Below are 24,220 nucleotides of genomic sequence, written 5' to 3'. Positions count from 1 at the left end.
CAAACTGAAATCACATGCTCAAAGACAGTTTCTCAGCATACAACTTTGCCATTTTGCCACTTGATGCTTGAGGGACCTTTAATACCAGCATGAGTGAAGCAGGAGCCACAAGGAAACATCAAACAAGTTCTGCACGGGTCTCGAGCCAGGGTGCATGCCAGGCATGCTTTGAAGAGCCATTGCTCACAAAGAATGTGGTTCAGAGAGGTGGTGTTTGGCAGGTTGAAGGTCACCACCAGCATGTGGGTCAGGTCAGCCCCACAGCAGCCTCAGATGTGTGTCTGGAGCAGGCAGATCTCATGCTGTCCTTTCCAAGCTCTCCTTCCCACAAGCTGCACCTCGGGGTTTTGGGCTTGCTTCCCCATGGACCAGGCAGCTCCAAGGCCCACGCTCAGCAGCTGTCAAGGGCAGGTGCCTCCAGCCCAGCCAGCACCTTTCTGGCTTTGTCCTTCCCTTGGAATGCCCACTGAACCTCCTTTTCCACAAGCCAAACTCGTCCCGTGTGCATTCACCTCTCCAGAACAAACGATTCGAAATGAAGGTGCAGTCTTGCAGTAACAATCACATTAACTATTTATTCCGCTGAGGCAAATGGTGAGTCAAGAGCAGCTCTTCAGATATGGAAGAACTCCTAGTTTCTACTGCCAAAATGATTTTCCCAACAGGGCTTGTCTTCCACAAAGTGACCTGACCCAAAGGTGTTTGCACCCATGACCAGGTATGACCCAAGAGAAAGCAGCAACATAGTCCCTGACATTGTTTGATGTGTAGGACTTGGAGAGAAGAAAGATGAAAACAGACACGTGATGCTGATAAGAATTTCTTTTTATGTTATTCCAATAAAAAATACATTCATACAGAAATATAACAATCTTGCAAAAAACAATTTCAAATAAAATCTTGTAAAACAAAATCTTTACAAAAATCTTACAAAGAGATTCTTTAGATAACAGGGTGCTTCAAAAACAAAAAAGAAATTTCACTAATAGAAACTTTTTCTTCTTAAATTTCAAGCAAAAATGTTTTATTTTTTTTATTTTTCAGCTTGATTGAGGCTCAGTTATCACCTGAACAAAATGTACTTGCTTATTAAGAAAATTACAGGCATTTGACATATGGCACACAGCCCCACCCCATCCACACAAGTCTGATGGTATTTCACAATTGAGACAAGCCAGTGCAAGGTTTTTTTTGTTTGTTTTTTATGGGGTTGGTTTGTTTGTTTTTAATTTTTTTTTTTAATTTCTTGTTTATAAGAATTACGGCTAAGCCAAGGACAATGCAAACAAGGAGTTAAAAATACAACAAAACCCAATTGTAAATAGAAGTTCATTTTCTGGAATTTTTTTTCTGTTTAGGGGAAGAAAAAAAAAGTGCATTTCAGGCAATTTAAACCAAAAGTGAAATGAGAATGATTTAAGCCTTTGTGTTCCATAGAACCAGATCACTTGCATATACTTTTTTTAAACCACTTATCTACATACATTTCCAGGAAGATATACCAAAATATTAGCAGAGTAAGCAAGACTGATAATTAATAGTAAAAGAAACAGGTCACATGTTTCATTGCATCGACTGTAGTGAGCTGGTTTAAAAAAAAAAACAAAAAACAAAAAACAAAACTGGTTTTGGACAGACTATCCCTACTCTAGGAAAAAACAGTCTTTATTTTAGCTGAACTATGTAAAATTAGAGCTTAACCACCACAACGACTAGCCCACTCACAGGTCCTCCAGTAAGCTGGAAGGCCAAAACCCGAGTGCACTTCTTCTGCACACAGCTAATATTCTTTTAGCATGCCAAAATTCAGTTCATATCATTCTTAAATGGCCACAGATACGCTATTCCAGACAACCTAATAACTACAAAACACAGTCAGCAGTCTGAGAAGGACTGAATGCCAACAAAGCCTTTAGCATACCATTAAGCTAAAGGTAAAGCCTCTAAAAATGCTAGATTTTAATTAACTGTATCTTTCATTTCTTTGTCTCCTTAATGACCATATTGCGGGGAGGAAGGGAGAAGAGGGAATATTTTGATGGGCTGTGGCATTTTCTAGCTATGTGTTCTAATTCTTTTCCTTTTAAAAAAAATATTTATATATTATCTATATATATACACACATACACAGACTGTACACACAAATATACATACACAATTATTTTTCTGCCCACTTTTAAAAAAAAAGTAATATAATTTCTTTCTGTATGACCAACAGATAGCTAGATATATAGATGTGAAACTTGTGCCTTTTAAGCAAATACATCTTTTAATACTTCTGTATCTTTAATATGTATGAAAACTTGACATATTAAGTACAGTTGGGGTGTGTATATACACAGTTGTTGTGCAAGGTCAATATAAAAAAAGTCTCAAGGTGGCAGAACTGGTCAGGTATTCAATTGGCATATGCATTATACTGTAACACAGTCAAATTGTCTAAGTTAAACAAATACTGTACTGACATGAATGACTTTTCTCTATATTTGTCTTTGTGAAGGAGGACCCTGGAAGTAACCTTTTTTTCCCCTCATATTATACATTTGATACAGTACAATGCCAGGTGAAAAGAGAGCCTTAATAAAGCATGCATCACCCATACCCCTGTATAAGACCCCCTGCAAGAGAAGGTCACTTGCATAAGGCACCATTATTAAGGTCAACAGTGCATTAACAGCTAGAAAACCAGAAGTTAGTCCTCAAGGCATAAATAAGAGAAAAATTAGCTGCATGAGAAAAATCAGTTTCTAACCAATAGTGGTTTTATCCACCCAACAAAAAAATTATTCATGTTCCATACATTATGTAACATTAGACCAATTGTATTTTAGCTGCTCTTAACTGGAATCAAAACTGCAGTCCTGATTAAAGAATGGAAAAGCATATAGTTCCCCAGAACCATGCAATAACCTTTGTATTATAATGAAAAGTTATAGTTGTGTTACATTTGTAAATACACAGCTTATACAATGGATTACAAATGAGCTCTGTAGCAAGTAAAACAAGCTACTTGACACATTGCACGTTTAATAGCTGCACCAGACACCTAAAGCTCCTCTCACACAGGAACAGGGAGGTTTCCCCATTTCCATTCTGGCATCCTGACTCTCTTTATTCCCCCCTTTCCCCCTCTCAGGTTTTCCCTCTAAAAAGGTGCAGACACCCCTCCCCCCACCCCTTGGAAATGATTGGTGGTCGTCCCATCTCACAAGATATTCCTCACATACAAGACATTCAGACTATTTTTTTTCTCTTACAGTTATAAAACAACCACAAGAAAAAAAATGTGCCTCAGCATACAGTCATCAAGAGATCCTCATCGCATACAGTCGCCCAATCATTAACATTCTCAGTGCACATGCTCACGGCAAAGGCTTAGGAGCCACTCAGAAGGTTAGATACCAGTGTATGAGTCCAGGAAACCCCAAACATCACGCACCGCGGTTGCTATGCCGTTCTTACATGACTTATTAGCCCTCAAAAGACCTTCAAGGAAGTGAGGTCCTGGAGGCAACTGGGTAGGGTGCAAAATGGCATGCTTTGGCTGGAACACGCATCCCTCCGCTCAAGGCTCTTCAACCTTGACGCCTCTTAGCCCGCAGGATTCACCTCTTGACCCACTCAGAGGTGTCTCTTCATGTGAAGGGCCAGGTGGTCAGACCTGGAAAAACACCTGCAAGGCAAGAGCGAGGCTGCGCGTTAGCCCGCGGCCGCCGAACGCAACACGCGACGCGCGGCGCTGAGGCACCTCCCCTGGCTCTGCTGCTCCAAAACACAGCTGGCAGAGGAGGCACTTGGCATTCCCAGGATACACGGGAGTACTCAAGGTGTCTGTGGGCACCCAAGAGCTCTGCAGATGGGTGGAAACACTGCGGACTTCTCAACGTTCATCTGCAAGATCAGGCTACAAACCACTTCCCTGCGGTTTGTAAAATGGAAGGGTTTTTCTAGCCTAAATATGCAATAGTTTCCTTAAATCTACCAGACACTGTTGTGTTCCCAAGGAATTCCTACACAAGCAAAAAGCAGCCTAGACTGGCTTTCCAACAGGCATTAAAAATAACTATTTAAAAGGGTGCATTTCAACCACATACCTGTCACAGTGACTACATTTAAAAGGCTTGGCACCAGTGTGCTTTCTGAAGTGTCTGGTTAATTCATCACTTCTTGCAAAACGCCACTCACACCCTTCCCATGAACATCTGTAAGGCTTTTCCCCTACAAAGAAAGCAGATTACATGTTAGTCATGACTTCATTCAAAGACAGGTGCTATCATTTTCTATGTAAACCTCCTTCACTCCTCCAAAGACAGGCAATTTTTATTTACCTATCTGAATGCTTCAGAACATGCAAGCAAAGAAGGCTCAAAAAATTCATCCACATGATTCCTACTTGTCTTGCTGCAACAGCACATCAAATAATCTCATTCTCACGAAAAATAATAATAATAAAAAGTGATTAAACAGGCTCCCAGGAAACAAAGGAATCCAGCCCTCTACTATTCCTGTTCATCTGCAATGGCAGGCTTACTCCCAAACAGGTACCATTCACTTCACAAAGGTGATTAAAGACAGCACAGCTAGGCTCCAAAATGCAATTAGGCTACTGTATTGCATCAAAGTCCTCTGTCACTAAGTCATCTGCATAACATGCAACCTCCTTTCTGCTGAGCCACTTATTCTTGGAAAAGCCTGCATACCACTTTGAACACTGCTATTTCAGCATTCAAGAAATACCACTTCCATTCACAGCAACGTTCTCAACCAGACAGCACCAGAGCACCAGTTCTGCAATACTTCTGAGCCTGGAAGCTATTTATGTCTGCTCAACAACCACGGTTTCAGGGGAAATTGTTTTTTTTTTCTTTTGAAATAATCCTGTTTTATCTGACTTCTCTGCAACAATGGGAGCATCTGAGCTTGCTCAGACTTCCCATAAAAGCCACGAAATGCTGAGCTAATAAGTCAAAATAGACTCTTTTCCCTGAATTCTCTTTCCCACACCTTAGGTGGAAAAAAATAAAAAAGCCAACCAACCATATAGGTGTTTGGATTGGTACACCAAGAACACCATGCCAGTTCCTCACAGTAAGCCATGACTACTGAGCCAAGGCACAGCTCTACACATCTAACTGCTGTCATAAAGAGATGTCAAATAATAATGCTCAAACAAGCACATCAGCAGGCTACTTCAACCATAAAATATTTATAAAAGCCCTGAAGTGTATATCTTCCTCACTTTCTTTCCCAATAACACACAGGATAGTTATTTTTAGTTCAGGTTTCATAAAACTAAAATGCTGTTGCTCAGTAATTTGGGATCAAATTATACAGTGGATCATACATTTTCAAATCTAATTGGGCAGATGTGTCAGAAGGATAACAAAACACTGTGGCTTTCCAAGAAATTTGCTGTTAACAAAGGCACACATAAGTGTTAAATGAGTTACAAATATACCCAATACTTAATATAATCAAGGCCTTGGGATGGCTGATGAAATAGACCCGATGTGGACTGAAGCATAAAAAGTTCTTACAGTATTTAGTGATCTGACTGATTTTTAGAGATACATTCCTTTTTTTTTTTTTTTTTTTTTCAAAAAAGTCCTTGCTCAGTTTTGCTTTAAAAAGAATTGTTAAGAAAGGCCTGGCATCTATTTGGGCTGGACCTTTGCTCCTGAAGACCACGTGCTGCTGCAGCTTCCCAGCTACTGACTGCTTATTAGACGAGTGCCTCCTATTTGCTACGACAGCAGCCTAATCCACCAGCAAGTGGCCTGGCTCATGAAGAGAATGAGGAAGTGATGTTGTCCATGCTGGTAAGCTTCTGCTACTCTTACATCATCTCTCCAAACCTGGGCTACCACCCAGTGATTGAGTAATGCTGTGACACCACCACCAACACCACGGGGTATTCCCTACAGTAGCTGCCAGGTCTTAATAAGCATAGGGTTACTAACCTGTATGAGTGCGCTGATGTGCTTTCAGATGTGAACTTTTGGTGTAAACTTTCCTGCAACCGTTAAAGTGACACCTGTGAACACGCCTTCTGCCATCTGGGGAGGTGTCACCATTGGAGGGTGTACCTTTTTCTGCAGTCTTTCCAGTGGTACCGGTACGGATTTTCCCTGGTGAATGCAACTCACCCGGCGTACAATTCCATATCTGGGAAGAAGGCTCCTTGCTCAGCTCAGGAGACGAAGGGGGAGTGGAAGTGACAGATGAGCTCAAGTTTCCTGAACTGGCTAAAACATCACTTATAGGGTCAGAGGTAAACTTTGTCGTGGGTGAGAGCTCCTCAGAGCTGTCTGAAGATTCGCTGCTCACGTCAGAATTCAAACTGTTGGTCTCTAAGTTCTGACTAGCAAGATTGTCCTCTTTTGGGACACATGTATTCTTCAGTTCAGATTCCTCCTTTTTCTCACGTGCCAGAATAATTTTGGTCCAGAGATCCTCTTGGCTATCAAATTTGATTTCAGATGCAGAAACATAACAGGGTTCACTCTGAAGATACCGTTCCAGCTCCAAACACGTCTATGTGAAAGAGAAGGAAGAAAAAAAGAGAAAAGTTACAGGCCTGCTTAAAAATAACCCAAATTATTTTACACTTCAAAAAGCATGCAGGAATGTAGTACGTTCGATTTGAGGTTTCTAGGTTCAAAACAAATTAAAGGCTTCTCAAGCCGTAACTAGGTGACTTGTTACGATGAAAAGAAATCAGTTTTTGAGACCTGGGCAACAGTTCAAACACACAGCTGAAGGTGCAAGTCAGCTTTGGTTTCCAAAATAGCATTCTAATGACTCAGTTAAATTATCATCACTCTCATCATAAAATCTGTGTTTTCAGCAGGCTGATGTTGAGAAGGACCATAGAGAACCACAAAATAAAACTACACTTTGCTCTTGCACCTTGACTAATTTCAAGTTGTTTTGTATCTCTCTCACACAAACACGAGGCTGAAAAGACCCAACTGAACACAATGTGCTCTGACACCCAGATAAAACCCAAACCCTGTGTTAGAAAACAAAGCCACATTTCAGCATGGCTGCAGAGCTGCCGGCCTGTCTTCTGGGGACATCAATGGAGCAGCAGACATCCTCCCATTTCCTGTGCATGAGAACACAGAACACTCGACTTTCAAAGAATGTCATTTCCAAGCTCACTGGCATGCACAGCACATAATTCAAACTGCTCTCATGCGTGTTCAGAGGAACATGGAGAACTTCAACAACAGAGGAGAGAGGAGGAAAAAAGTTCCAGAATAGAAATGTCCTGTTCTATAGGATGAAAAATGGGAAATTACTCTGAGGTCCTGCTGGGAGTCCCACAATGAACAAGAACTTTATCTACTGGCCAAGAGTGCAACTGTATGAGTCATCTCTTTCTTTCTTTCACGCAATGCCAAAGGAGACTTCCTTTTAAAACCATGACCATTTGCCAAGAAAGTACTCTGCAAATGTACATGTAACAGTACATGGACAACTTCCCCCCAACCACATTTCCCTGACTCCATGAAAGAAAACAAAACAGAAAACAAAACCACCCTAAATGGGTGAAACTGCGGGTTTCAATTTCATTTCACCCTGCTGACTTTCTAGCTATCTTTCAGAGAAGAGGCAAAAAAAAAAAAAAAAAAAAAAAAAAAAAAAAAAAAAAGAAGAACGTGAACTGTTATGGCAACAAGCTGATGTTTTGGGATCATTCTTTCCACTATAGGAAATGGTCCATATGGAAGCTTTACACAGAAAACGGACACACCAAGTTTCCAAACCAAACACTACTTATTTTAGCAAGATCATCTTTTCCAATCCCGGTAGCAAAAGCCGGTCCCAAATGCCATGCATTCATTCCCCCCAGAGCCCCTTTCCATCTGCCCATAGCAGAGCCGCCATGGGAGCAGCCTCCTTTCTCCCCAGCACCGCTCCACTAAACTGGGTCACATGCTCTGGTCAGGCTCGGAGTGTAGGCAAAAATTGGACAGAAAAATCAGAACCACAAACAACCCCCAAAACCAAACCCTCTGTTGCACACGGTATTTATGTATTTGTCTATAATTAGGGAACTGGGTCGCAGTGCTTTTAAAAACAAGAAGTGTTTCTACACGAACGGCACAATAGTGCTTTGATTTTCCGTGAAAACAAGCAGAAAAAGCATTTATTAAGATCTTGTTAAACTTTCATATTCCCGGCTAATTTAAATTCCTCATTAGGTAGATTAGTAATGGGGAGCAGAGTGAAGCTCTCCGAGTTTAAATGCCTCTGAAGGCTACTGGGAACGAGGGCTGGCGCTTCGCCAAGAGCCCGAATGCCTGAAGGAAACTACTTAGCTCCATTTCAATCACGTACTATGGAGCTGCCGCTCTGAAAGGGGAGAGGGGGGGGAGGGAGAGGGGAGAAAAAAAAAAAAAAAGTCATTGCATACAATTAGTAGGCATGTGAAGGTTGTAACACTTTGCATTTCAACCTTCTGGGAAAGGCTCCTTCGTCCTTCTGCAAAGCCAGCAGGTATCCGATCCGGTGACCGGGCTGAGCGGCGGCCGCGCTCCCCCGAGCCCCGCGGGGCTGTCAGACCCTGCCATCCCGCTGCTCGGATCGCAGCAAACAGAGGAAGGAGGAAAAAAAAAATGGGCAAAAAAATATGTCCATTAAAGGGAAGAAGCCTCCGTTCTTCTCCCTTCCCGGCCACGGCAATTAGCACAAGGGGATCGCTGTCATATGACTGACAACTCTCGGGCTCGACAAAGCTCCCTGCGCTGGGAGCAGCCACGCTCCGTACATGTACACACACATGCACACACACAGACGTGTGTGCCGACACTCCTGGAGGGCTTTTTCCCTGTCTTCGCCAGGAACAAAAACAATAATAGTATACATTTGCAGGAAAAAAAAAAAACAAAAAAAAAAAAAAAACAAAAAAAAACAGCAGGGAAAAAAAAAAAGAAAAAACAACCAAAAACATAAACCCACAGCACAGGGCGCAAAGCAGCCCTTGGCCAAGGCAGGGAGCTCGGATGACAAGACCCAGCTGTGGAGTCTGGAGCTGGTACAAGCGCAAAACTTTTGCCAGGACTCGGTGTGGAGCGAGCGGCGGCTCCGCGCGGCTGCGGAGCGGCCGCGGGCGCTGACAGCCCCCGGCAGCGCCGGCGGTGAACAGGCAGAGACGGGGATGCGCAGCTCCTTCCATCCGCCTCGGGACTGTGCCCCCCAGACAGCCGTCTGCTCAAAGCCGAAACACCTGCTTCAAAACATCGCTACACATTTGTGCTGAATTCTCCCCAAACTCCTCGCTGACACTTGGGCTTGATTTTTTTTTTTCCTTTTTTTTTTTTTTTTCTTTTTCTTTCTTAAATCCGCTTATCCTTTAATACGGCTTAAAAAAAAATCCCCGACAACAACAACAACATCGACATCCTCGTTTACCTGTTGCCAATATTCCTCCAGGGACGGCAAGGCTGAGAAGTAACCCGTGTCGTGCACAATCTGGAGTTCCTGGAAGATGCTGCACATTGGGAGAACATCCATGTCTCAAGTTGCAACAACAAAGTCAGTGCTGGTTACCAAAAATACAGATGCCTCCTTTATGTGCAGGGGTTGCGGGGTGTGTGCGGGGGGGTGTCAACCTCTGCTCTCAGTTTCCAAGCCCCCCCCCCCTTCCTCCAGAGATGAAAAAAAGAAAAAAAATAAAATTGTATATATAGAGATATATATTAATTCCTTGAGGAGCTCGGGGAGGAAAAAAGACCCAAAGTTTCATGCAAAGTTTAATCGCACAGCAGGGCAGGACGTCTCCCGGGGCGGGCGCGCGGCTGTCCCCCCTCCCGCGGCCGGCGGACCTGGCGCAGGAGCGGCCCCAATATTTGCAAACACGGCGCGGACTCTGCGAGCGGAGCCCCCCGCAAAACTTCCCTATTCAAAGCTCTGCCCGGCCGCGCCGCCGCCCCGCCCCCGCGCCCGCCCCCGCCCCGCGTGATCCCGGCGCGCCGCCCGCCGCCGCCGCCCAATCCCCGCCGCGCGCCCCGCGACCCGCGTGCCGATGACGTCAGAGCCGCCCAATCGCCGCGCGGCAGACATCGCGGCTCCTCCTGGCGTGACCGAGCCCGGCCGTGACGGCTCCCGCCATTGGCCCGATTCGAAATTCGCCCCCTCCTGATTGGCCGGCCCGGCGGCAGGCTATTTTTAGCAGGGTATATAAAGCGGGGAAGCAGCGGCTGCTTTTTTTTTTTTTTCGCTTTTCCGAAGGGGCGGCGTGCGCGCGCGGGGCGGCCGCGCGGGGGAGGGGAGCGGCGAGCGCGGCGCTGCCCGAGGCGGCCGCGGGGGGCGCTGCGGAGCCGGGCCGAGGCTGCGCCGGGGCTGAGCAGGACTGTCCCGTCCGCCCGGGGTGGCCGTGACCACTCCAGGGCTGAGCAGGGCTGTGCTGTTGTGCCCGGGGTGGCCGTGACCACTCCAGGGCTGAGCAGGGCTGTCCCGTCCGCCCGGGGTGGCCGTGACCACTCCAGGGCTGAGCAGGGCTGTCCCGTCCGCCCGGGGTGGCCGTGACCACTGCAGGGCTGAGCAGGGCTGTGCTGTTGTGCCCGGGGTGGCCGTGACCACTCCAGGGCTGAGCAGGGCTGTGCTGTTGTGCCCGGGGTGGCCGTGACCACTCCAGGGCTGAGCAGGGCTGTCCCGTCCGCCCGGGGTGGCCGTGACCACTCCAGGGCTGAGCAGGGCTGTGCTGTTGTGCCCGGGGTGGCCGTGGCCCCTCAGGCCTGTGCCAGGGTACTCGTGCCCCCCACTCGGTCTGTGAGGGCTGTCCCGCCTGACCGGCATAATCGTGACCCCCCCACACGCAGCACCATCCCCGTGAGGCTTCAAAGCAGCACCAGCTGTTTTTGCAGGCCCCATGTGTTCGGTTTTCCAGCGAGCAGGAGGGTTTGGATCTTTCTGTCCTTCTTTGTCCCCTGAGGGACAGGCGTCAAGGACACCTTGGAGCGGGGTCCCAAAGCAGACCTGGATGAAGGTCCTGGAGCTTCGCGTGGAGAGAGATCTGCTCGTGAATGAATGGCGCAGCGGGTGCTCCTGGCCAGCACCATCCAACGCTCCTTCTCCCAGTGCCGTCTCAGCACAGATAGTTATTTGTGTTCATGGAGCTTTTTTAAGACTAGACTTGTCAATGATATGAATTCTTAATATAATTTAAGAAACTGTGGTCATTAGCTTTCCAAAGGAGTGTCCAGTACGTGGAACAAACAGTCCTAATGTGTTTTCGTTTTTTTTTTAAAGGACTTCTAATTTTCTGCTGATGTTTCCATCATAATCTCATCTTTATTCTTTCTATTTCCCTGCTTTTTTCTGTATCTGTTGTTGGTTGCCTACAAATGTTAACTGAAGTGTTTAATGTGTGTTTCTTCTGCCTACTGTCTTCGCTGAACTAGTGACTGCAGGTGTGAAAATGTCAGTCTAACTTTCCATCCCTGGGCCCCTCATAAACTATTAATGTGGTGATTCCTGAAACAAACAACTGGTGTCTATGGTTGGTTTTCCTGTGTCTATGCAAAAAAAAAAAAAAAAAAAAAATAAAAAAAAAAGAAGAAAAAAAAAAAAAGTGTGAGGCCAATTAGAGCATTATTTTATGTTTAGAAAAACAAGGAGATGCTGAAAACACATCTAAATCCAGATGATTGTGCACACTTGGTTGAATCAATAATTCTTTACTTGGCTTCACATGGCCAAACATGTAAATATATATTCAAAATTGCCTTGCGGGCAACAGATAGTGCAGGTAGTTTTGTGTCTACTTGTGGCTAGATCCTTTTCTGAAGAAAACTGCAGAAGGAAAAAAAAAGGCCCTCTTAAGTAGATGAATTATACACCTTACTCAAGCCTACTTTTAGTTCTGTGGAGTAAAATATTTTTTGGTCTGAGATGCGGTGTGGGCTCCAGTCAAATATAACCTGGTAACATAACTCTGGGGATCATTAGTGTTTTTTTAACTGCCCAGCTCCCTGTTTAGACAAGATTTTATTTTCAAACATAGTGACAGTAAATGTGACTATCTGCTCTTTCTATTTTACACTTGCCCCCGTTTTAGCTGTGTGTCATGTCAGAGAAATCTGGGCTTGTCAGAAGCTGGATGAGGTTGGCTCTGCCCACGTGAAGTTTGAGACATAATGATCTTATCTTGTATGGGCAGTATTTCCCAGTGAAGAACAACTGGAAACAGCAGATGTAAACTGATGGAGATGCAAAGGTCCTTAAATGAAATGCCTCTTTAATAAGTAAGGTTTTCTGCACTGTTGTCAGTCTGCGATTTTTTGAGTGGGATGAAGTCTCCTGCTGTAGGAAAAAAATGAGCCGAATCAAAGAAAATTATTGCACAGATGTGACTATTGTGCAGTAAAAACTGTTTTAAGTTATATTCTGTTTAAATGCTAGCTTTCATTAGACAATTATCAATGGACAAAAGAAAACTGACATATGTGTCTCTGGATAAGTTCTAGATTGCTACTGTACTAAGAAATTTTAATTTCAAGTATCAAAAAGCATCAATAGAACTAAAGGTCAAACCCAGATGAGAAAGAATGGATAAGAAAACAGAGAGAAGAAAAGAGACAAAGTGTTTTTACCCAGTATGTATTTAATCAGGAATTAAAATGAAATGGTGAGTCAAAAACATGCTGTGGTTTAGGAGACTGTTCCGTGGAACACAAGCTGAAGGGAAACTACTGGCACTAACAGCAGCCATGTGGAACGAAGGGATGGCATGTGAGTTGAAGGAAATTTATTGTAGTCTGTGGAGGATAATAAACATTAGGACAAATTTTAATAGGCCCCAAAATGAAAGAAAATGAAAGAATGAGCTAGTAAAGATACTTGAATATATAATATAGTCCCTAATGACTTTCTTCAAGCTATACAAAGCAGTTAAGTTTCAAATATTCATTTTATACTACTGGGATTTTTTCAGTCATGAGCCAGGATGGAATTTACCTCGAAAACCTTAAAAAAAAAACATGTTCTAACTTTAAAAAATCCAGAGCAAAATCAGTCAGTCCTTTGGGACTACACAACTTTATTTAGATGTGCCAACGAAGGACAAAGACCCTGATTTAGAGCAGAGACCTCTTCTTTAAGTATGTGAAGTGTGTGTACTGACTGTGTGTACTCACTGCTAGTGAGTTAGGAGGGAATACAGCTACCAAGTTCCTTGGATGATTTTCTTGTCCTGCTGTACACTAATTCATGGGGGATGCCCTTGATTGCATAGAGGTAGTCACATGCTTCCAATTCTGTAAATGTTTCCTGTGTTTTTAACTCTCTATGGTCAATATCACTTTAAAAAGTAGCAAAAAATTAGTATAAATTATATAGGATTTCTCCAAATGTCAGAGTTTTGCCTGTGAAATTTCACAATGGCTTTTAAGGACTGTCCACAATTTAGAAGCAGCCAATTTACCACTTTAAGGCTGCTATTTTACAAATATGTACGGGGTACAGGGAAAAAAAAACCCTGTGTGCTTTTTTTTTTTCCTTTCCTTTTGCTTCATTAATTTTAGTAATTTTAGTAAGGTTCTGTCTGCAAAGCTGTATTGCCACATTACATACCCCACCACTTCTCTGTAGTAACTGCTTTTGTAGACTGTTGGTAGACTGTTCCTGGAAAATCTGCTCTCCAAAGTAGCAGGTGACAGACGGTGTTTTCCAGGTGGGCTGAGCTCCACATGAGGCAGGGGGAGCACCTGTTCTGTTCTTAGAATATTCATGCATTTTTAGAGGACACATCAAGTTGGTCTGCATTGTATTCAGTGCTGAGAGTAAGAGGAGGAGAAGACTTCCTGAAAATGGTTCATGTACAGCCAGATGCAGGGAGGTTAGATGAAATAGGCAGTTTTTGGTTTGATTAGAATGAATGGACTTTATTTGGGATAAAAAGAGAGAGAGGGTGTCAATTGCATGAAAACATTGTCAGATAGCACAGAACACTACTTGAAACTATCTGCTTCCAAGGTGACAAGTTGCTAAATCGAAAACTAGTATGCAATGTGATTCTACTGCAGATAAAGTAAATGCTCTTTGAGGATATATAAATAGAACTGTAATGAGTAGGCAAGCAAGTGGGGTGATTCCTGATCTGTCACTCTGGCAGAGTTAGAGACTTAACATTTCAGACCATAAGCTAGACTAAAACTAGAAAAAGGTAAATTAATTTACAGTATATAATCATAAAAATACAGTAAGGAAGAATTTTGGTAAATGTGACCTGAACTTCTTCAGTAGACAGAAAATAGGAGAGGTGATGTGTTTTCCTACAAGTACTGGTAAAAAATTAACCAGAATGGAGGGGAAGAAATGGTTGTCATTAGCTAATGTGAACACAACATGAATCAATGACCCCCAGCTGAGTCAGAGGTGGTGTGTTGTGTGGTTTTTGTCATTCTGATTCTTTGGGTTTTTTTTTCTCTTCAGACAGAACCCACAGCTATGTAATTTCTATGATTTACCTGCTACAGAGCCTTGTACTTCATGCTTTTAAACTGTATTCACTTTGGTTCTCCTAGATGTGCCTAAACAGTCAATGCAAAGGTAGCGCACTGGTCTGTGATTCCCATCAGCACCCAGAAACTGCATGAGAGTAAAAGGTGTCAACAGATGATCCTTTTTCAGGCAGATGTATTGAAGAATGTCTTCCTTAAGTGTCCTTAATTGCCTCACCTTGAAGGCAATTACATTTTCCATTTCCATAACTGGCACTGGAAAGGTGATTCTGTCTCTCACTGCTGTAGTTACGAGTGTCAATCCTGTAGTGACCTAGTTGCAAACAAGTTATTAAAGATGTTTTCTCATGTACCCATGTTGTCTTTATGTTTTAAATAAGTCTTTTTTTCCTCCCTGATGCTTAGCTGCTGGACATATTTATGAACAAAACATCCATTCACTTTTCAGCTCTTTCTTTTGTGACTGTATTAGGACAGAATTAGACCTTGTTTCCACAAGAGGCTCAGTTTAGCAGTCTGCTTAATAGTACACAAGAGTATTAGTAATAGGAGTTTATAAGTCCTAATTGAATGGGAGTTTCATGGGTTTTAATATAAAATATATTATGTATGGTTTTCTAAAGTATTTAAAAGCACTCATCCTGTACAGGGTAAATAAAAATTGAACTTATAAAAACTTAACTGTTTTCATTTTTGTAAGATCTGAACTTTAGGATGACTACTTTTCTAGCAGTGCACAAAATCTTCCATTATGTAAAAAATCTATTCTTAAAAAAAAAAAAAAAAAAAAAAAAAACCACAAGGTAGCCTTCCAGATCTTTCTTTGCAAATATGAGTAATCTGTATAAAGAAAAGTTCACATTCTTTGCAAAACATATTTACGAAAAATGGGATTTAGGGTGAGCAGCCTTATAAGTAGCAAATTGGAACAACTGGGCCTTGTCTGACAAGTTCCTTAGTTGCTTTTAGGAAGTTTACTATCAATTTGCTTTGATTAATGATTAAAAAAGCAGCTTAAGCTAAGGAAGAAAAAAAAAACCACCTGTGTCACTGGGCATTTTTTCGTTTTCATATGACCAGTTTTTAGTTTTTTTTCCGCTGCTAATTAGTGAGCATTATTTAACAGAGCATTAAGCTGGGGAACTTAATTCAGAACAATTTTGGAAGCTGTGAGAAAAGGAACCCAATAAGAACCAGTCATTTTGTGAAGCGAGAGACTGGAGGACTAATGATTGTTAAAAATAGCTGGGCTGTCTCACTAGCTGCTTGTAAGGCTTAGTAAAGGTACATAGAATTAGATTGTAGCTGCAAACTTTAATAGGAGAATGCAAGGAAGTATTTCTAAGCAGTGATGCCAATTAGACACAGGGCTGGCTGGCTGGCTGGGGTGGTTGTGAAACTGCCTTTTCTGGGAATTAGTCATGGCAAGACTAGACAAGGAGTTGTGTGGAAGCCTCAGCCAAGAGCGGCAGACCTTTGCCTGGAATGAGCTGCATGGCCCAAGATAGCTTTTCCAGCTTGTTACGTCCCTGCTCTGACTTCACGTGAAGTGCATTGTATGGGTTGTAAGTTTTGTAAAGGGTTTTAAGGCTTTCTCTATGGCACAGTACTACTTTCTGTGGTGAATGGGACGAGGAAAAAATGCCTATTGCTGTATCAATAGGGAGCTTTTCTCTTAACAGGGTATGTGATGAACCTTTTGCCCCTGGCAACTTGATTTTTCATGGCACAGGAGAGCAATCTCATTGTGTCGGTCCTTATGAGAAGTGGGAGCCAGTGCTGATTCACCCCCCCCCCCCCCCGCCTCCAATAACTGCAAAATAAGATACAGGGTCTGATATGCACTTGTCCATACGTACATATTTGAGAGCAAAATGAACTGTGGCCTTCTTTGGGACACAAGGAAATAAACACAGTCATTAAAGAGTCAGCACCGTTACCACATAGTGAACCTTTACTCACTGTTCCCACCTATTGTTATTTGAAATACCCCATTTCCTGTTTTCTGTAACTGTTGCCAATGGTCGGGATTCAGATCTCATTCACATCAGCGTAATTCTGGTAGCTTTGGGACATCAACAGGGAAAAGGAAGTGAAAAGCAAGTGACTATGATGAAATAACCCTGAGTTTCCACTGAAGTGCTCAGGGTTTAGTCCCAGTCAGTGCCAGAGCTCAGCCTGGTGTGTAGGAATTCAGGGAAATTGCTGTTTGCTGTGTAAGCCCCTGTCAATACACTCACACTGTTGTCATTACTACTATTGTGCACTAGGATGACAGCAAAAATAAAATTAAAATACTTACTCTGTACGTATCTGAGATGAATGGGCATATATAACATATAAGCACACATTCTTCATTCATGGAGGCTTCTTGTGTCTTCTTATGAGACTATGAAGGAAGACTTATAAGTCTTCCTCTTATGAGACTATGAAGTCATAAGAAAATTTGAAAGGACTGTGTAAAAAGTATTTTTCCTGAGTTTCTATGTTTCAGCCTGGTTAGGAAAAAAGAAACAAAATCAAACCCCCCTCTCCAAAACTCTTCCCCCAAAAATCAAAACAAAAAACACCAACCCACCAAACAACCAAACAACCAACCAAACAAAACCCAAACAAAAGCCCAACCAACACAAAACCCCACCCTTTGTTCAAAGTGTGGGAGAAAGGATTTTTTATCTGAATTCTATAACAAGGAAGCAGAAACACATGTATAACTGAAGGATCAGACCCACAAAGATGCCTCTTCACTCTCAGTCATTTTTCTCTACACAGAAATTTATTGGAAATGTAAATGCCAGTAAAGCATTGTGAGTTCTTGGCTAGTATTATCTCTGGGGCTCAGTTCCTTAGCTATACAGAAAGGATACTACTTCCTTCCTTCATTCTATGCCAAATGTAAGCTCTGGCCCAAAATCACAAAGAGAGATTATGGCAGAGCCAAGAAATGAACTCAGATCTTCTGAGTCCTAATCCAGGCTTGATATCATAAACTCATCTTTCATTTACTTTTGAATAACAATCAAAGTGTTAACCTTCTTCCTATACATTTGCAACATGATGGAGTTCTTATCTGTGGTGGTCATTGTGTATCCTGCTGGCAATTTCACAGCCCTTTAAAGCTTTTTCCTCCTGAATGCTTTTTTCCTTTCCCCAAGAGATAGGCAGCTTCCTTCAAGACTTCCCCAGCAAAACTTCCCTGTCTTATTTGGTGATGTGTGCTGTGTGATCTTCACCTGGTGCAGAAATCATCTATGATTATTTTTTAATTACATGTCAATGTAATCCTTACCTGTTATTTGCATCTAATCACTCTCCCTCAAAAATATATTAACTTTTTTTAGAAGGTGCTCTAGAATATTTTGTCAAATGAAAATGTTTTGCTTTAAATGAGCTCTTTTTTGAATTTGTTTTTTTCAAAGGACAAATGATTAAATTAGTAAACATACAGAGAAGCAAAAATCCTTGCTCAATCTTTTCCATTCTCTTGCAGTTTAGGAAATTTATTTGAGTGGTTTTTTTTTTTTTTAAATCTCATTTGGCATTCATTTGGAAATCATGAATTTCAGAGGCATGATAGAAATCAAAAATTGTTTTCAACTTATTATCTTGTTCTAACTAGAGGGAGAGATTTTTTAACCAGATGATCTTTTTGGTATCATCTGATTTAATAGGCAATCACACTTTTGTTTTATAGAATGCTGATGGTACCTTTGAGATAATTGTGTGTGGAGTTGCGTTATGTATATGTTTTATTATCCCTGTATTATGTATTGGTTTATTCCTTTGTACCCCCGTGTGCAACTTGGTTTATCCCCAGTTTTCCCGCCTTGTCCGCCCTTCCCGCCTTCCCAGTATCTATCCATCACCCTGAAAGAGGCATTTTACCCCCCCCGGGTGCCTTGTCTATCACTCGGTGCCCCTTCCCATCCATCCAGAAACTTCTACTCAGGGCACCGGGTGATTGGGCGAGGACCTGGGGCTCCCCCCATATCTTTCCCCCATTGGACCCCACCATATCCCCCCATCCCGGAGCCACCCCCTATCCCTATCCCCATTGGTCGTTGGATACCCCTCCCTTACAGTTTATAAGCCAGTGCAAGCACCTTGTGCTTGTTCCTGTTGGCTGGCATCGTTCTAGGACATTTGGCCCCGTTGGGCTACAATAAACTCGGACTTAGCCCCCAGCAGGATCCGCTCTTCATTTACCACCGCGAGGCTTGCTAGCGCTGCCCGGAACCCACAAAGGCACTCTCCAAACCCCAGCTGGGAGCGGCGGAGGGTGCCTCCATCGCCCACTCTCGCCCCAGAGAAGAGCTAGCCGGGGCTGAGACAAAGGGAACCGGGGCGGGAGCGCGGCAGCTGGCGCCCAACGAGCGGCCCCGTTTTCGCGGCGTTGGACCCTCGTTTGAGGATTTTAGGGTCGCGCAGACCTGAAGAATCGTCCTCCTGGCCGTCAGCTACCCCGGCGAGAGCAGACCCACGTTTTAGTGGGTGGCACTCTGGGGGACAGGATCGGCAGCTCTGGAAAGCACCTCCGGAGTCGATTCTCTCGCGGAGAAGCCCTGCGATTGGTTTTTCTTTTCCACCCTTCCCTCTCGGACCCCTGTGGTTTGTGAGTATAGGGGCCCCTGGGGCTTTCCCGGTCCTTTTTTTTTGGTTGGTTCCTTTCCCCTAGGTTTTAGGGGAAGGATCCCTTTTTGGTGGGTTTCTTTTTCCCCGGGGTTCGGGGAAAAAATTCCTGTTTTTGGTGCTTCCCTTTCCGGGCGGGAAGCTAAAGGACCGCGACAAAGCCGGAAGTGTGGTCTTTTGTTTTTCGTTCGTGTTTTCCCAATCGTAGGCGCTGCAGCACGATTTAACATCTAACAGCCATGGGTGCAAGGCTGTCCGTGCCGCAGAAGAGCATTTATTCCCAAGTTGTGGGTATCCTTTTAGTGGGGGGAATTAAAGTTAAAAAATCTAAAATAAAACGGTTCGTTCAGTGGTTGTCGCTAACTTTCCCTGACATTTCGCCAGCTAAATTATACCAAGCCCCTTTTTGGGAACAGGTAGCGGGGAAGATCCTGCGTCAGTCAGATCTCTCTCTCTCCATATTCACCCATTTGGCTCTCCAAATTCGCGATATAACTAAATATCGCTACGAAAGTCTGCCACAGCCAGCCGCAAACAAACCGATCCCCAGTTCAGCGGGTAGTTCATATAACCCTACTCCGCTTCCCTGTCCCTCAGCCCGGTCGCTGCAGTACGATGCAGCGCTCGCCGCTGCAGCGGGGCGCAGAGCAGCTGCTGTCGCTGCTCCCGAGGCTGCGGCTGCGGCGGGCGCTGCGGGAAAACTGCGGCAAAACTCTCCCTCTCTCCCGAAGTCGGGTATTATCAGACAGGCATCCCGGCATTGCCCGCAGGCAGATTCTGGCCCCTCTGAGAATACCCTAGACACCCCGCAGAGCGGTGCAGGCACTGTCTCTGCTTCTACCCGTTCCCCTTCTTCCCCGCGCTGTACAGCCCCGTCCCGTAGAGACTCCGTTCGTTTTCAGTTATCCCAGACCCCCGAATATCCCTCATCCCCCATCCTCCATCCCCAAACCCCACGAAATGGCTCCCCTTCTTCCCCCTTCCCCAGGACACAAGATGGAGGTGACCGCGTGGGTTTTCCCGCCACTCGTGCTCCTTCTTCCCATGATCCCTGTCCTCCCCCCTCCCATAATCCCTTCCGGCAGACCAACCCCTTCTGCTCCCCGGATTTCTCCGCCCACCTCCCTCCTCCACCCCCCGTCAACTCCCCCTCCCTTGAATTATTCAACACCCCACCCCTCAGCTCCACCCCCGGGGATGGGAGTCCCCACCATACCACTCCCCCTGCTCCAGACCACGCCTCGTCCCCTGGTTCCCACGACCCCACTTCCAGTTCTCACGCTTTCGGTTCCGGGGGGGGGGAGCGTGGGAACCCCGATCCACCCCAGTCCCTACCTGCCTTCTCGGCCGCACCTGTCACCTGTACCCCGCGGCAGGGGGGTAGGCCCCTTGCACAGTGGTCCCCCATCCCCCAGCAGACCATCAAAGAGCTCTGCAAGGCCAAGAAGGGGTTCGGGATGGAAAGCGAATACTTCCGAGGCTTATTAAAAGCAACCCTCTCCTCCAAAGAATATGTCCCAGCAGACATGCAAACTCTCTTCTCCTGTTTAATTACCCACGGAGAATTCCTCATCTGGGAATCCGAGTGGAAGCGGGAGATCAGAGAGGTGTTACCTGACCTCTGGGCCAATGCAGATAGCTCTAGGGATGAGGATGGGTCTGTAATATCGCTAGACCACTTGTGCGGGGAGGGGGATTGGAAAATGGGGACCAAGCAAGCGGAAAAAATCCCCAGAGAGGCGCTGCAAGTCAGCACTAGGGCGGCAGAAAAGGCGTTTTTTAAGTTAAGACCCAGCGGTACGGTTATTAACTTCTTGTCCCTAAAGCAGGAACCCCTAGAACCTTTTGTCGCGTTCGTGGATCGCTTGCATTACGCGATGGAGGCTCAGGTCCCGGACGAGAGGCTGCGAGAGGGGATGCTTGCCACAGTTGCGAGGCAGAACGCTAACGACGCGTGCCGGCAAGCCATCCTCAGTCTGCCCCTGGACCCTGAGCCTACCCTTCAAAGCATGCTGCAAGTCTGTGCGAGGAAGGTGACAGTTCCTGCTAAAGACATTCCAGAGACTCCTAAACCACCAACAAGGAGAGTAGCCTTCGTTAAAGCCGTGACACCGCCAGCCACCCCTTCTCCAGATCGCCGCCCTACAGGAGCACCCCCGAGGGGACAACAGCACCATCAGGCCTGCAATCTATGTAGGCAGAAGGGACATTGGGCTTCCCAATGCCCGCTGAGGGACGAGTTTTTTAGGTTTAAACAGCAGCGACAAGAAAAGAGTGCCCCCAATTCGGGGGGAAAACAAAAAAACTGAGTCATCAGCGCAGTCCCTCCCTGCGCGAGAACATAAATATGGTGGGTTCTATAACATCAGAGGAGGGGAGGGACGACTACCTGCAATGCCCATCTGAGGACATTTCACTGGACTTGACACACCAGATTATGGCTGACAAACCAGCCTATATGAGAGAAGATGTGGATTTCATTCCCACTGCTTGGCTGGGTCGAGGCCCGAACCAGCCCAAGCCGATACTTAACATCGTATCTGGTTTCTCCCCATATAGGTTAGCCCTGACTGAAGCTCTGCACCTAAAGGACAGCGACTGGCACTCCATCGCTGTCGACACAGAAGACCCAGGAACCTGGAGGAACCTCCACAGTAAGTACATCGTTCTTGGGGACACAAAATTCACGCCTCTCGAAGTCACTATTGCACCATCCCTGACATCCAGGAACACCGAGCGATTAGTGGTGTGGCTGCACTGCCCCCATCCTCCAGTCTTCCTTCCCAAGGGCCAAATCATCGCCCAAGCCATTCCAGCATCTGGGCCTCTGGCACACCCTGAGGATCTATGGAAAAAGTCAGCGAAGAAGAGCTACCAGGTGTGCCAGGCCCAGGTCATAGGGAAGGAAAGACCAAAGCTCTCCTGCTATATGCGGAAGGATGGGGAGTACAAACACCTAAGCGGTCTCCTAGATACAGGAGCAGACGTAACAGTCATTCCCGAACGAGATTGGCCGTCACGCTGGGAATTGCAAAACGTGGCAGAGAAAATTCAAGGTGTAGGGGGTTCTCAATTGGCAAAGCAATCAAAAAACATCGTAAAATTTGAGGGGCCGAACGGACAATCGGCCTATTTACGCCCGTTCGTATTAGATTACACAGAACCCTTATGGGGGAGAGACCTGATGGCCCAGTGGGGGGTCACAATTAACATCCCGACCCCCCAGGTTTTTCGGGCAACAGTCACTGAGGAGCGTCCTACCCGAAAACTTAATTGGCTCACAGATACACCAGTGTGGGTAGAGCAGTGGCCGCTCAATAAACAGAAATTAAAAGCGCTTCGGGAGCTCGTGAAGGAGCAACTTGCCAAAGGGAATATCCAGGAAACAACATCCCCCTGGAATTCCCCTGTCTTTGTCCTGAAAAAACCTGGCAAAGACGAGTGGCGCCTCCTTCATGACCTTCGCGCCATCAACAATGTAATAGAAGACATGGGTCCTCTCCAGCCAGGGATGCCGTCCCCCACGATGTTACCAGAAAATTGGGAATTAGCTGTCATTGACATCAAAAATTGTTTTTTCCAAATTCCCCTACACCCTGATGACGCACCACGGTTCGCCTTCTCGGTTCCTTCCATCAACCGAGAAGCCCCAATGGAGAGATACCACTGGAAAGTTCTTCCCCAAGGCATGAAAGTCAGCCCAAGCATTTGCCAGTGGTACGTCTCTTCATTGCTGTCCCCTGTGCGTGCAGCCACCGAGGGCGTGATCATCCAGCACTATATGGATGATATTCTTATTTGTGCCCCCAACAGCGATCTACTTACACACGCGCTTGAACTGACAACCAGTGCGTTGGTTGCTGTAGAGTTCGAGCTGCGAGAGGATAAGATTCAAAGAATGCCACCTTGGAAGTACCTGCGTTTAGAAATAAACAAGCGGACCATTGTTCCGCAGAAATTGGCCATAAAAAATTCAATTCGGACTCTAGCCGACGTGCAGCAGCTGTGTGGGTCTTTAAACTGGGTGAGACCCTGGTTAGGTATTAACAACGAAGACCTAGCCCCTCTTTTCAATTTATTGAAAGGGGGGGAAGAGCCTAGTTCTCCCAGGGAACTCACTCCAGAGGCCAAAGCTGCTTTGCAGAAGGTTCAGGAGGCAATGTCTGCCAGGCAGGCCCACAGGTACGATCCGGGCCTGCCCTTCAGATTCATCATATTGGGCAGACTGCCACACCTCCACGGTGTCATCTTCCAATGGGCAGACACCCTAGGAAAGGGCAAGGATCAGGACAAAAGGGACCCACTCTCCATCATAGAGTGGGTATTCCTGAGTCATTCACGATCCAAAAGGTTGACACGGCCACAAGAGCTGGTGGCAGAGCTAATCCGCAAAGCGAGAACGCGGATTCGGGAGCTAGCGGGGTGTGACTTTGATCACATCCACATTCCTTTGAAATTAGAATCGGGCCAATTCACAAAGGCAATGTTAGAACACCTGCTGCAAGAGAATGAATCATTGCAGTTTGCACTGGACAGCTACACCGGAAAAATTTCTGTTTTGAGACCGGCCCACAAAATTTTCAATTCCGAAATCCAATTCACTCTGTCAACAAAACAAATTCAGAGCAAAAAACCCTTAAAGGCTCTAACAGTTTTTACGGACGCGTCCGGAGGGTCCCACAAGTCAGTAGTGACTTGGAAAGATCCTCAAACTCAGCAGTGGGAGGCAGATGTTGTTGAAGTAGAAGGATCCCCTCAAGTAGCTGAGTTGGCCGCAGTCGTTAGAGCTTTTGAGCGGTTCTCTGAACCTTTTAATTTGGTAACCGATTCGGCCTATGTAGCAGGTGTAGTGTCTAGAGCACAGGATGCAATCCTGCAAGGTGTCTCCAACGATGCCCTTAACAGGTTGCTCTCTAAGCTGATAAGGCTAGTCTCCCACCGAGAGCAACCGTTTTATGTGATGCATATCAGGTCACACACCGACCTGCCGGGGTTCTTGGCCGAGGGCAATCGCCGTGCCGATTCCCTTGCTGCCGCCCCCGCACAGCTGGCGCCACTCCCGGACAAGTTCCAGCAAGCAAAGATCAGCCACCAGCTTTACCACCAGAATGTGCCTGGTC

General features: G+C 45.3%; 1 protein-coding gene across 1 annotated transcript; it reads right to left on the bottom strand.

Annotated features, from left to right (window-relative positions):
* Positions 1–807: 807 nt before the first annotated feature.
* Positions 808–9,920, bottom strand: KLF6 (KLF transcription factor 6). Its single transcript, XM_021542909.1, has 4 exons — positions 9,421–9,920; positions 5,961–6,534; positions 4,095–4,218; positions 808–3,673 (listed from the first exon to the last, which is right to left on the bottom strand). The coding sequence occupies exons 1-4, from the start codon at positions 9,520–9,522 to the stop codon at positions 3,622–3,624; spliced, it is 852 nt and encodes a 283-aa protein (XP_021398584.1). The 5' UTR covers positions 9,523–9,920; the 3' UTR covers positions 808–3,621.
* Between the last annotated feature and the right edge of the window lie 14,300 nt (positions 9,921–24,220).

The sequence above is a fragment of the Lonchura striata genome, chromosome 1 (assembly GCF_046129695.1).
Source record: "Lonchura striata isolate bLonStr1 chromosome 1, bLonStr1.mat, whole genome shotgun sequence".
NCBI lineage: Eukaryota > Metazoa > Chordata > Aves > Passeriformes > Estrildidae > Lonchura > Lonchura striata.
This window is presented reverse-complemented; position numbering and strand designations above follow the sequence as displayed.

Bases quoted from the DNA above. Each gene is read 5' to 3' on its own strand.
- KLF6 (XM_021542909.1), bottom strand. From the start codon at position 9,522: ATGGATGTTCTCCCAATGTGCAGCATCTTCCAGGAACTCCAGATTGTG. The intron at 4,219-5,960 runs GTTAGTAACCCT...CTTTCTTTGTAG, and splicing joins ACATCAGCGCACTCATACAG to GGGAAAAGCCTTACAGATGT. The intron at 3,674-4,094 runs GTATGTGGTTGA...CTTGCCTTGCAG, and splicing joins AAATGTAGTCACTGTGACAG to GTGTTTTTCCAGGTCTGACC.